Source organism: Callithrix jacchus, chromosome 20 (assembly GCF_049354715.1).
Source record: "Callithrix jacchus isolate 240 chromosome 20, calJac240_pri, whole genome shotgun sequence".
Lineage (NCBI taxonomy): Eukaryota > Metazoa > Chordata > Mammalia > Primates > Cebidae > Callithrix > Callithrix jacchus.
Window position 1 is genome coordinate 15,724,791 of NC_133521.1, and position 12,965 is coordinate 15,737,755.

Genomic DNA, 12,965 nt, shown 5'->3' on the forward strand with positions numbered 1-12,965 from the left:
AACTCCTGGGCTCAAGAGATCCTCCCCACTCAGCCTCCCAAAGTGCTGGGATTACAGGTGTGAGCCACTGTGCCTGGCCAGTGCAGGCATTTTCTCCTTGGTCCTTATCAGCTTGGTGGAGCTAAGAGCATTATTTTCTCTTGATGAAGAGCTAAGCCTCTCGGCAGAAGTTGAGCAGCTCTGGCCAAGGTCAAGAAGGGAATTAATGGTAGAGATTTTCTGGTCTAAGGCTGCAAATGTCCTCTGTCTAATTGAACTACCCAAAAAAGCACAAAAAGAAAAAAAAGTGTACCATCTTGCTCCAAAACCGTTCTTCTGGCTTTCATCTCAGCCATTTATGTATTTTGTTCTTTTTTTTTTTTTTTTTTTTTGAGACAGGGTCTTGCTCTGTTGCCCAGGCTGGAGTATAGTGGTGCCATCATAGCTCACTGCAGCCTCAAACTCCTGGGCTGATGCAATCCTTCCACCTCAGCCTCCTGAGTAGCTGAGACTACAGGCACACACCATCATAACCCACTAATTTTTTGAAGACTTTTTGTAGAGATGAGTTCTTATGGTATAGCCCAGGCTGGTCTCAAACTCCTGGTATGAAGTGATCCTTCTGCTTCGGTCTCCCAAAGTGTTGAGCTTACAGGTATGAGCCACTGTACCCTGCCTTATCTCAGCCCTTTAAAGATACATCAGAGGCTCTGCTAGTCTTTAGAAACCAGTGTGTACAGTGTGTATGCGTTTGTGTGTAAGTGTTCTGCAAGGGTGAGAGTTGGGGAGTGAGGGCGACAACCAAGGAATTCAATTAACTCAATAGAAAAAAACATATGACACTGACAATGTAGCAGCAGGGCCAGGTGGTGGCTCACACCTGTAATCCCAACACTTTCAGAAGCAGAGGTGGGTGGATCACTTGAGCCCAGGAGTTCAAGACCAGCCTGGGCAACATGGCAAAACCCCATCTCTACTAAAAACACAAAAATTAGCCAGGCATGGTGGTGCGAGCCTGTAATCCCAGCTATTCGGGAGGCTGAGGCAGGAGAATCGCTTGAACCCGGGAGGCAGAGGTTGCAGTGAGTCAAAATAGTGTCCCTGCACTCCAACCTGGGTGACAGAGCAAGACTCAGTCTCAAAAAAAAAAAAAAGAAAGAAAGAAAATGCAGCAAACCTGAGACCAGGTTGCCATAGCAACCATGTAATTGACATTTTCATTTTCCCAGCATTTGTTCTGGGCAGGTGTGGGAAGACACGTGTCCTCAGGGATGTGCAGGGATGAGGGTGTGTCTGTTTCCCCCATTAGTCTTCATAATTGGAGGGGTTGGTACTGCTCCCAGACAAGGCCTTGGGAATTAGGTCTTTAACAGTGCACAGAAAACCCCCTACCTCAGAACATCCACAGCAGGCAGAGCCAACCTCACCGTGTAAAGGCGGTGGAGCCGATGGTGAACTTGCTCACTGCGTGGATGGAACACTGAGGTTCAGGTGGAGGGCCATACAGAGTGGCCGTGGCAGAACTCAGCCCAGACCCAGGTCGGCTAACTCCCAGTGGGCCGCTGAACCAGGGTCAAGTAGCCGGGGTTAGGGAAAAAAAATAAAATGAGGAGGAAGCATAGCACAGCTTAAATCTGTCAAGAGTGCAGAATCACCTTCCATCTTCTGAAGGGGCAGTTGTTTTCTGCACCAAACCACACATTGCAAGCAAATCTGCTGCCAAAGAACAAAGAGAAAAATGTAGGGGATGAGCAGCCTCCTCAGCCTTGCAGCTGGGGATGGAATTAAACTCGAATTCACCTGCAAGAGCAGCTGATGGCTCAGCTACAAACCTCCTCCAAGCAGCCTCTGAGATTCAGAATTCCTGCACCCCACAAACTGCACAGCAAACACAAGAGGCAGCCCGGGCTGGGTCCTTGCAACCACGCAATTTTTGAGGCTGACGCACATGGAATACTAAACACATCCCGGGAGTTCCAGACACAGCCACCTGGTTACAGCCCTGCCTGCTCTTGTCTGCGGCAATTTCTCTCAAAGGCGCGGCTTCATGCATATCTATTACCAAGCGCGTGTAGACAAGACAGTGCTCCAAAAGCACAGCCCCGAGTGGGAAAACAGGCGCCGTCAGCAAATCATTTTCACGGGGACAGGAAAATCTTCAGGTGGAAAATATTGCTTTTGTAACTTCCCTGGGAGGAACAACAAGCTGAAATTGCTATGGTGTTGCAGCTTCCATTTGCCAAAAAGCAAAATGCTTTCAAGAAGCCCATCAAGAGTTATGCTTGATCATAGCTTTGCTTAATCCATTTCTTCACCAGTTTGCCCTTGTCATCTCTGCTTCCTGAGCCACTCCTGCACCTTAGCGTCACCGCAAATCCCATCCCATAAAAATCTGTAGCGTCTCTGTGTGTGGAAATCAAATGACGAAAAGGCACCACCGTGTGTAGCTGCGTTATGCTCTTGGTGGATGAAATGGCCCCTGGGGAATGCTGGGGAGGCCTGACTAGCAAGCTGCAGAGTGGGGGATTAGTGGGGAGATACACGGGTCTTTTCCTAAAACTGAGAATAGTGTTCTGTTAAAGAGCCCTTATTTTGAGGCTGGGCACAGTGGCTCACACCTGTAACATCAGCACTTGGGGAGGCTGAGGTGGGAGAATTACTTGAGGCCAGGAGGTTGAGGCTGCGGTGAGTTATGATCAAGCCACCGCACTCCAGCCTGGGTGGCAGAGGAAGACCCTGTCTCTAAAAAAATAAAAAGAAGTCATATTTGGGGTGGTGATGTGCCTCCTCTAAAATAATAAAGATTAGCTGGGTGTGGAGGGTCATGCCTGTAATGCCAGCACTTTGGGGAGGCCAAGGCAGGAGGAGCCCTTGAGCTTAGGAGTTCAAGACTAGCCTGGGCAATACAGGGAGACCCCGTCTCTAAAAAAAGAAAAAAAAAATTCCAGGGATGTGGTCCCAACTACTTGGGAGGCTAAGGTGGGAGGATCACTTGGGATGGGAAGGTAGAGGCTACAGTGAGCCATGATCATGCCACTGCATTCCAGCCTGGGCGACAGAGCAAGGCCGTGTCTCGGTAATAATAATAATAATAAAGATGATTTATAAATGTCTCTATAACTGAAACACCCCCTCAAAAAACTCTTATAAATTGTAGACCTCCCGATCATCGTTCTCTTCATTTTATTTTAAATTTCATTGAAATTTATCCTAAAGCACCTCCGGTGACTTGAAAATTCAGGCATTTTGGCTAACATTATTCATTGCCTTACATTTGAATGTAATAAAAGTGTTAGGTTTATTTATCCAAACTTATATCTAAGTTTGAGTTTCCCCTCCCCTGCCCCGATCCAAAATTTCATCATCCTTGAGCAACTCATATTTGTCAATGTGGCAGCTTCTCCACTATTTTAAGCACTTTCCTTTTCATCACTATCCATTTCCATTGACAACTCCACTGTCGGCTGCCTAACAGACTCCTTGAACTGACTCCTCAAATGGGATTGTCCCCTTGCTGGCCTGTTCCTCCCCAGCCTTCCCAGTCTCAGTAAATGGCTCCAGTTGCTCAAGTCCAAAAACCTAGCTTAGCCAGCCACGGTGGCTCACACCTGTAATCCCAGCACTTTGGGAGGCCGAGGCAGGTGGATCACCTGAGGTCAGGAGTTCAAGACCAGCCTGGCCAACATGGCAAAACCTGGTCTCTACTAACAATACAAAAATTAACTGAGCATGGTGGTATGTGCCTGTAATTCCAGCTACTTGGGAGGCTGAGGCAGGAGAATTGCTTTGAACCCGGGAGGCGGAGGTTGCAGTGAGGTGAAATCATGCTGCTGCACTGCAGCCTGAGCGACAGAGTGAGACTCTGTCTCAAAAACAAACAAAACCCTAGTTTGCCAGACATAGTGGCTCATCTTATAATTCTAGCAGCTAGGAAGGATTCTTGAGTCCAGGAGTCAAGACCAGCCAGGGTAACATAGCAAGACACTGTCTCCAAAAAGTAAAAGTTAAATAAACCTAGAACATTTTCTCTCTCCTCACCCCAGCTGTCACCAAGTCAAGTGGGTTCTACATGCAAGACAGTGTTAAACCTGGCCACCTCCCACCTTCGTCCCAGATGTCTTTGGAAGCTTCCTCACTAGTGGACACTAGGCTTCCTGTGTCCACACTATGGCGATCCTCCTTCACCAGGCAGCCAGAGGGACCTTATGAAGCCACAGCTTCAACCCTATCACGTTCTCCAGTCTCTCCCTCAGCAATATTTGCACACCTATTCTGGGCAGCGCTGTTCTAGCCCTTGCTGAACCTTGCATTATCAGCAAAGAGAGAACAATAGACCAAAATTAAAGAGTGAAATATAGGGTGTGGTTGAGGAACATAAGAGTGGTGGAGAAAACTAATTCAAAGGAGGATATGGAGGAGTGGGTGGCTGGATTTTTTTCCAGCTTTTTTTTTTTGAAGACAGAATCTTGCTCTGTCACCTAGGCTGGAGTGCAGTGGCATGATCTCAGCTCACTGCAACTTCCACCTCCTGGGTTCAAGTGATTCTCCTGCCTCAGCTTCCTGAGTAGCTGGGATTGCAGGTGCCTGCCACCACACCCAGGTAATTTTTGTATTGTTAGTAGAGACAGGGTTTCACCATGTTGGCCAGGGTGGTCTCGAACTCCTGACCTTGTGATCTGCCCGCCTTGGCCTCCCAAAGTGCTGGGATTACAGGCATGAGCCACTGCACCTGACTCCAGGTCTTTAAGTAGGGAGTTGTAATTTCTAGTAGGGTGGTCGGGGAAGGTCCTGCTGAAAAGGGCATCCAACACCTGAAGGAGGTAGGGAAATGACCCACAAAACACCCGGAGGAAGAGCTGCCACCCTCCTGAAGTTCCCTAGTACATTAAAATGAAACCCAGACCAGGCGCAGTTGCTCATCCTCGTAATCCCAGCAGTTTAGGAGGCTGAGGTGGGAGGACCACTTGAGGCTAGGAGTTCGAGACTAGCCTGGGCAACATGGCAAAACCCCATCTCTACTAAAAATACAAAAAATTAGACGGATGTGGTGGCACGTTCCTGTAAACCCAGCTGCTTGGGAGGCTGAGGCAGGAAAATTGTTTGAACCCGGGAGGTGGAGGTTGCAGTGAGCTGAGATCTCACCACTGCACTCCAGCCTGGGCAACAGTGCAAGACTGTCTCTAAAATGAAAGCAGCAACAACAAAACCCAACTCTCTCCCCTCACCCATGAGACTCAGAGCATTTGCCAAGGGCCTCTCAAATGCACGTTGCCCTCAGTTCCAGCTCCCCAGCACATGAGTCTCTTGTGTCTGTCACCATGCCAGCCTCTCCCCATTTCAAGATCTTTGCTCTGGCTGTCTCCCTGTCTGGGACACCGCATCCATCCCCCTACACACCCCTTATCCCCAGCTCTCCCCTCTTCTCAAGGCTGGCTCTTATCTTTCTACCCTTAGGTAGGTCTTAAAAGTGTCCCCTCCCCAGAGATGTCTTCACTGGCCACCCCCACTGGCCATCTCCTGCCTTCTTCTTGAGATTGAATCTCCGTATGCTCCCTTAGCTGGGCATGGTGGCATGCACCTATAATAGGTCCCAGTTACTCGGGAGGCTGAGGCAGGAGAATCACTTGAGCCCGGGAGACAGAGGTTGCAGTGAGCTGAGATCATGCCACTGCACTCCAGGCTGGGCGACAGCGCGAGACTTTGTCTCAAAACAAAACAACAACAACAAATCTCCTCATGCTTCTTAGCGCTGTCTGAAATGATCTTGTTCACTAACTGCCTCCCCCACCTGGAATGCAAGCTCCAGGGGTTCAGAAGTATGCTGGCCGGTTCAGGGTCAGAGCCCCCCCGTGCCTGGAATAGTACAAAGTGGACATTCACTGCATATTTATGGAGTGAAGGAATCAATCCATCAAGTAGAACTGGATAACAAACTTGTAAATAATTCATGCAGTCCAGCGCAGCAGAGCGGGAATAACTCAAAACCTCACATCCAACGCCTGCCTCGGGGGCCACCATTTTATCAACAATGAGAACAGCAATAGCAGCAAAAACAATCCAATAATAATCAATCATTCAATTTCGTAATTCAGTAACACTGTTCAATCAGACTAACAACTTAGCCGTTGACTCACAGCCCCTGTCGTCTACCTTCTCTTTGCATCCCGTAACATGCCATAATTACATTATCTTATTATAACATCCCAGTAATAGCCCACTATTGCCATTTTAATAAGTCCAAAAACTGATGATTAGGAGATGTTTTGTGACTTGCCCGAGATCACACAGACAGTATAAAGAGAGTTCAGATCCCAACACCAGGTCACACAATGGTGTTCAAACTCCTCTAAATAGGCAGGCGCAGTGGCTCATGCCTGTAATCTCAGCACTTTGAGAGGCCAAGTCAGGCAGATAGCCTGAGGTCAGGAGTTTGAGACCAGCCTGGACAACATAGTGAAACCCCATCTCTACTAAAAATACAAAAATTAGCCAGGTGTGGTGGCAGGCACCTGTAATCCCAGCTACTCAGAAAGCTGAAGCGGGAGAATTGCTTAAACTTGGGAGGTTGCAGTGAGCCAAGATTGCGCCATTGCACTCTAGCCTGGGCAACAAGAGTGAGACTTCATCTCAAAAAAAAAAAAAAAAAAAATCCCCTAAATAAATATAGAGCACAGCCAGGCACAGTGGTTCATGCCTGTAATCCCAGCACTTTGGGAGGCAGAGGCAGGCAGATCACCTGAGGGACAGGAGTTCAAGACCAGCTTGACCAACAAGGCAAAACCCTGTCTCTACTAAAAATACAAAAATTAGCCAGGTGTGGTGGCACATGTCTATAGTTCCAGCTACTTCGGAGGCTGAGGCAGGAGAAGCGCATGAACCTGGGAGGCAGAGGTTGCAGTGAGATGAGATTGCACCACTGCACTCCAGCCTGGGCATCAAGAATAAAATTCTTCCCCCCCCCCAAAAAAAATAAATATCATACAGCATCTACTCTGTGCCAGGAATTGTGTATAAAATAATCTCATAGGCAAATCAGGGTAAAATATTTCAGATTAAAGGAGTTTCAATTAATTCTGAACCACTGGACAGAGATTCGCCCATGAGACAGTCGGAATGTGAACACTGGGCACTTCCTGCCAGCAAGGTTCTGGGCCGTGCACTTTACCTGCTTCACCTCATCACCACCTACTGTTAGCCCTTTTCACAAAGGGGGAAACTGAGGTGCAGGCTGATCCAGTGACTTGCTCAAGTCCCTTGCCAAGAACTGGTGGTGCTGGGTTCTGATGCCCTGATGCCCTGGCTGCATAGATACTCATCATTAGAAAAATGGTCTTAAAAATGGTCCCAGGTTCAAGCAATTCTCCTGCCTCAGCCTCCTAAGTAGCTAGGATTATAGGCACGCACCACCATGCCCAGCTAATTTTTGTATTTTTAGTAGAGATGGAGTTTCACCATATTGGCCAGGCTGGTCTGGAACTCCTGACCTCGGCCTGTAATCCCAGAATTCCAGGAGGCTGAAAATAGAGGATCACTTGAGCCCAGGAGTTCAAGACAAGCCTGAGCAACACAGCAAGATCCCATCTCTACGAAAAATATAACACAAACAAACAAAATCCCTGGTGCTCTGTGAGTCAGATCCGGGCAGTTGGCAGGAGCTTCTGAGAATATAGAAGACACTGGAAATATCTAAATTGAATAATCTTCAGACATGTTTGCAAGACCTAAAGGTAGGCATCAATACTTCACCCTGTGGATGTTTCTTTCCTTGGCCGGGCGTGGTGGCTCACACCTGTAATCCTAGCACTTTGGGAGGTCAAGGTAGGCAGATCACTTGAGGTCAGCAGTTCCAGACCAGCTTGGCCAACATGGTGAAACCCTGTCTCTACTAAAAATACAAAAATAAGCCAGGCGCGGTGGCTCACGCCTATAATCCTAGCACTTTGGGAGGCTGAGGTGGGTGGATCACCTGAGGTCAGGAGTTCAAGACTATCCTGGCCAACATGGTGAAACGCCATCTTTAAAAAAAAAATACAAAAATAGCTGGGCATGGTGGTTTACACCTGTAATCCCAGTTACTTGGGAGGCTGAGGCAGGAAAATCACTTGAACCTGGGAGATGAAGATTTCAGTGAGCGAAAATTGTACCACTCCACTCCAGCCTGGGCAAGAGAGTGAGAATCCACCTCAAAAAAAAAAAAAAAAAAAAAACGTTTTTTTCCTTGATCTAAAGGCAGCCTAGGCTGCGCGCAGTGGCTCATGCCTGTAATCCCAACACTTTGGGAGGCCGAGGTGGGCAGATCACAAGGTCAGGAGTTCGAGACCAGCCTGGCCAACATGGTGAAACCCCGTCTCTACTAAAAATACGAAAATTAGCTGGGTGTGGTGGCATGTGCCTGTAATCCTAGCTACTTGGGAGGCTGAGGCAGGAGAATCACTTGAACCCTGGAGGCAGAGGTTGCAATGAGCCAAGATCACGCCATTGCACTCCAGCTCTGGGCAACAGAGCAAGATTCTGTCTTGGTGGGGAGCGTAAAAAAAAAAAAAAAAGGTAGCGTAAACCCATAGGCAAGTTCTGGTGCAGGTCCCTTACCTGAAAGCCATAGCCTCGTGTCTCTGAGATCAGGATGCTCCCTGGGGAGGGGGATTGGAGTTCAGCAAGAATATCTTCCTTGGAGGTGGTGGAGCTGGGCCAGTGCCAGCAGGGGGCCTCCTCCTGGCCTGTGCTGGAGTCTCTGTCCCACTCTCCCCGCCGCCCCCTCCGCAGGGCCCAGGTGTTCGAACAGAGCCACACCAGGGCTGGAACGGCAAACATGGCAGCCTGCAGCCCGTCTCGCTCTGACAGGCTGTGGGAGCACAGTCTTCTACTCTGGAGCCCACAGCAGCCTGTGCCCTGGAATTTTCTACTTGGTTCTCCAATTCCTAGCTGGACCCTGCAGCAGCTGTGGTGTTGAACAAGGAAGGCATTCAGTCATTAGCTCAGCATTTAAAAGGCTTTGAGGACAGGGTCTTCAGTTTCCAGGGACTGACCCAAGTCACCAGCAGGGTTCTTGAAATGTTGCCCTTTCGGTCATTTAGCCAGCGCGTCTCCTCTGCAGCCCATACGGTCTTGAGAAGAATTAGAATTTTTATAGCAGGGAGACAAAAATTAAGTGAACTAGGCTCCTGACAGCCAAGTGGGAATTCAAGACGTCCAAATTGAAACTTTGATTTTCATTCCCCACAAATCTGGTTTCTCCTCCAGCCTTCTCATTCCAGCTAATAGCACCTGCATCCTTTCTGGATGACTCCAAGCACACGGCAGGCATCATGGACTCTGGTTCACACCCTACATCCTCTCAGTTACAATTCCTGCTGGCTCAACCTTCAGATATGACCCAGAATCTGCCCACTTCTCATCACCGCCACTGTCCCGCCGTCCCTCCCTCTACTCCCGCAATAGTCCTTGACCCGCTGTAATCACCTCCCAACTCAGTGGCCTGAGTGACCCTGTTAAAACCAAAAGCAATCACCTCACTCTGCCCAACGCCGTCCGTGCCACTCTTGTGGCAAGATGGTGGCAAGAGCACCCCTCCTGCAGTTCCGGAAGCCAAAATTGTGTTGCTGAAAGATCCTTTGTCTCAGGGCTGATTTTTCTTTGCGGCACCGAGCATCTATTTCCAACATCTATTCCCAACAGCTCCCATATCGCTTCCAGTAAAAACTAAGGTTTTGCAGTGGCACCCAAGCCCTCTCTGCTCCAAGCCTCCTATCCCTCCCGACACCTTTGCTCTGCTCCCAAAATCTGCCAGACAGCCCCAGGGCCTTCGCATGGGTTCTTCCACCTTGGACACTCTCTGCCCAGATATCCACAGGGCTCCCTCCCTCCCTCCCTCCACACCTGCTCAGGTGCCTGTTCCTCAAGAAGACTCTCCCTGATCTCCTCAGTTAAAACCACAGCTCACTCCTCCTCTTCCACCTCTGCCCCAGCTCTTGGCACCCCTTACTCTGCTGTCTGGGTGGTTCATTTTTCTTTTTAGTCGTCGCATTTAACACCTTCCAACAGACAAAATGTCCATGTATTTTCGTGCCTGTTATTATTCCCTCTTTTCCTCTATGAGGGAGACTCGCCTCTGAGAGGTGGAGATCTTTTTTCCATATTGTTTGCCAGTGCCTCCTGGGCAGCTGGTAGAGTCTGACACTTACAGGGGTTCTGTAATATTTGTGAAAGGAAGCGGGTGCCCTGAGAGCTGTGGGGTTTTCGTGAAAACAGAGGAGAAAGAGAACAGAGGAAATGCATTTGATTTTCCTGCCCCACAGGAGAGGAGATGGGGGAAAAGGAGATGGGGCAAGGGGCCTGGAGACCCTTCCCTGCCATGCCAGGACCCTTGTAAGCCTGTGCCAACTCCCTCCCCACCAGAGCAGGAAGGGGCTAGACCTCCAGGGGCCGGTGGTGGCCAGGTGGAGGGAGAACTCCACCCCTGTCCCTGGGTGGAGCTGGGCAGTAGAGGACCGCACTGCTGGGTCCTCTGCTACCCAGACAGCACTGTGGGGCTCCTGGTTCCATTCCTCAAATAAGGCCGGGAGAAGCAGACAGAGCCATGAGCTACGCATCCTTTCCCTACCTGTGGGCTCCCGGCTGCCTCCAACCTGGACGCAGGGCTCTGCAGGCTTTCTAAACAAAAATCCTGATTGCTGAAGAAGGCGGGTGGAGGGTGACCCTAACAGAAGTGGGCTCTCTGCAGACGCTGGAAGGCGACCTCTGCTGAGAAACCTGCCACCTGGGCGGAGAGTGACCGTGCTGATTAGCCTGAACAGATACAAATTCTCACGTCAAACCCTTTAAGGAATCTGGTCACAGACAGCCCGTCCTCCCTCCTTTCTCCCCCACTCCATCTGGTGGTTAACGAGAATGAGAAAAGCAGATTAGAAGTGTCACCCCTGCAGCTGGTTCCAGGCTGTGCCACCCATCCACTTTCGTTTCCTTCTGACAGGTATAATTTCTTTCCCAAACAAACACTCCAGGGTGGGTTTTGAGAAACCTTCTACTTATATGAATTTCATGAGCTTTACTGTGACCTGGGATAAATAACTGTTTTGTGAGCTAAACAAAGAAATGACTTATAAAAAGAAGTTTGTTTTCCTTTGTGATTCTGTGGTATGAGAAATATATTTAGGCCGGATGCAGTGGCTCATGCCTGTAATCCTAGCGCTTTGGGAGGCCAAGGTGGGCAGATCACTTGAGGCTAGCGTTTGGAGACCAGCCTGGCCAACATGGCAAAATCCCATCTCTACTAAAAATACAAAAATTAGCCAGGTGTGGTGGTGCACACCTGTAATCTCAGCTACTCCGGAGGCTGAGGCATGAAAATCTCTTGAACTCAGAAGGTGGAGGTTGCAGTGAGCCAAATTACACCACTGCATTCCAGCCTGAGGTGACCGGGCAAGACTCTATCAAGGAAGGAAGGAAGGGAGGGAGGGAAGAAGGAAGGAAAGAAAAGGAAAGGAAAGGAAGGGAAAGGAGAGGAGGGGAGGGGAGGGAGGGGAGAGAAGGGAGGGGAGGGAAGGAGAGGGAAGGGGAGGGAAGGAGAGGGAAGGGAAAGGAAGGAGAAAGTGGGAAGGAAGAAAAGAAGGAAGGAAAGAGGGAAGGGAGGGAGGGATGGAAGGAAAGGAGGCAGGAAAGAAGGAAGGAAGGAAAAAAGGAGGGAGGAAGGAATAAGGAAGGGAAGGAAGGAAGGGAGGAAGGAAGAAGGAAAGAATGAAGAAAAAAGAAAGGAGGGAGGAATGAGGAAGGGAAAGAAGGAAGAGAGGGAGGAAGGCAGGGAAGGAAGGAAAGAAAGAAGGAAAGGAGGGAAGAAGGGAAGAAGGAGGAAGGAAAGAAGGAAGGAAAAAAGGAGGGAGGGAGGAATGAGGAAGGGAAGGAAGGAAGAGAGGGAGGAAGGCAGGGAAGGAAAGAAAGAAAGAAGGAAAGGAGGGAAGAAGGAGGAAGGAAAGAAGGAAGGAAGAAAAAGGGGAGGGAAGAATGAGGAAGGGAAGAAAGGCAGGAAAAGAGGGAGGAAGGAGGAAGGAATGAAAGAAGGAAGGGGGGAAGGAGGGAGGGAGGGAGGGGAAATATATTTAGGTTCGATGAGGTGGCTCACACCTATAATCCCAGCACTTCGGGAGGCTGAAGTGGAAGGATTGCTTGAGCCCAGGAGTTTGAGACCAGCCTGAGCAACCTGGTAAAAATCCTATGTCCATAAAAAATCATTTAAAAAATTGTAGGACATACAGCTGGTGTCACAGAGAATTGATTGGTGTGGGGGGGACCCACACATTTGGTGTTAGGAGTGTTCTATGGATAGAAAAAGATCAGAGATTCCACAAATTGATTCTGTTGATTTGTAGAATTCACACACACACACACACACGGCTGCCCAATTTTCTGTTATAAGCAGGAGAGGCAAGTCCTGAAAGAAATTTGCAGATGATATGAATGCGTAAGAGAACACTGAGACTTTTCTTTTCCTCTGACCTTATTGTTCAATAATATATTTTTAGATTAAGTCCAGATGCCAGAACAGTGTTTGTTTGTTTTTTGAGACAGAGTGTCACTCTGTCCCCAGGTTGGAACGCAGTGGCTTGATCTCAGCTTGTTGCAACCTCTGCCTCCTGGATTCAAGAGAGTCTCATGCCTCAGCCTCCCAAGTAGCTGGAACCACAGGTGCAGACCACCACATCTGGCTAATTTTTGTATTTGTGGTATAGATGGGGTTTTGCCATGTTGGCCAGGTGGGTCTTGAACTCCTGACCTCAAGTGATCCACCTGCCTCGGCCTCCCAAAGTACTGGGATTACAGGCATGAACCACCATGGTTGGCCTGGATGCCAGAAGAGTTCTTTGCAAAAACAATTTTTGAATACTCTGAGAAATTATTGTTGGATCATCTTTGTAAAGAAATCAAAGTTTTATTATTGTTATTTTCTATTTAATGCCTTGAAATTGCCATGCATTTTGGAGAGTCCATTAAAG

General features: G+C 48.8%; 1 protein-coding gene across 6 annotated transcripts in view; it reads right to left on the minus strand.

The window, feature by feature from the left end:
* The window catches only part of KIFC3 (kinesin family member C3), a 106,349-nt gene that overhangs the window by 79,532 nt on the left and 13,852 nt on the right, over window positions 1-12,965 (minus strand). For 3 of the 6 annotated variants that reach the window (XM_078358321.1, XM_078358302.1, XM_078358312.1), the window contains exon 1: window positions 10,580-10,770. The exons of 1 other annotated variant lie outside the window; for it this stretch is intronic. Coding sequence is in view for 2 of the 5 variants with exons in the window: in XM_078358294.1 (XP_078214420.1) it covers window positions 8,569-8,790 (222 nt within the window). In the remaining 3 variants the exon portion in view is untranslated. Of the gene's footprint in view, window positions 1-8,568; window positions 8,816-10,579; window positions 10,771-12,965 lie in introns of those variants that run through there. 2 more of the 6 variants (XM_078358294.1, XM_078358295.1) reach the window with 1 other exon arrangement.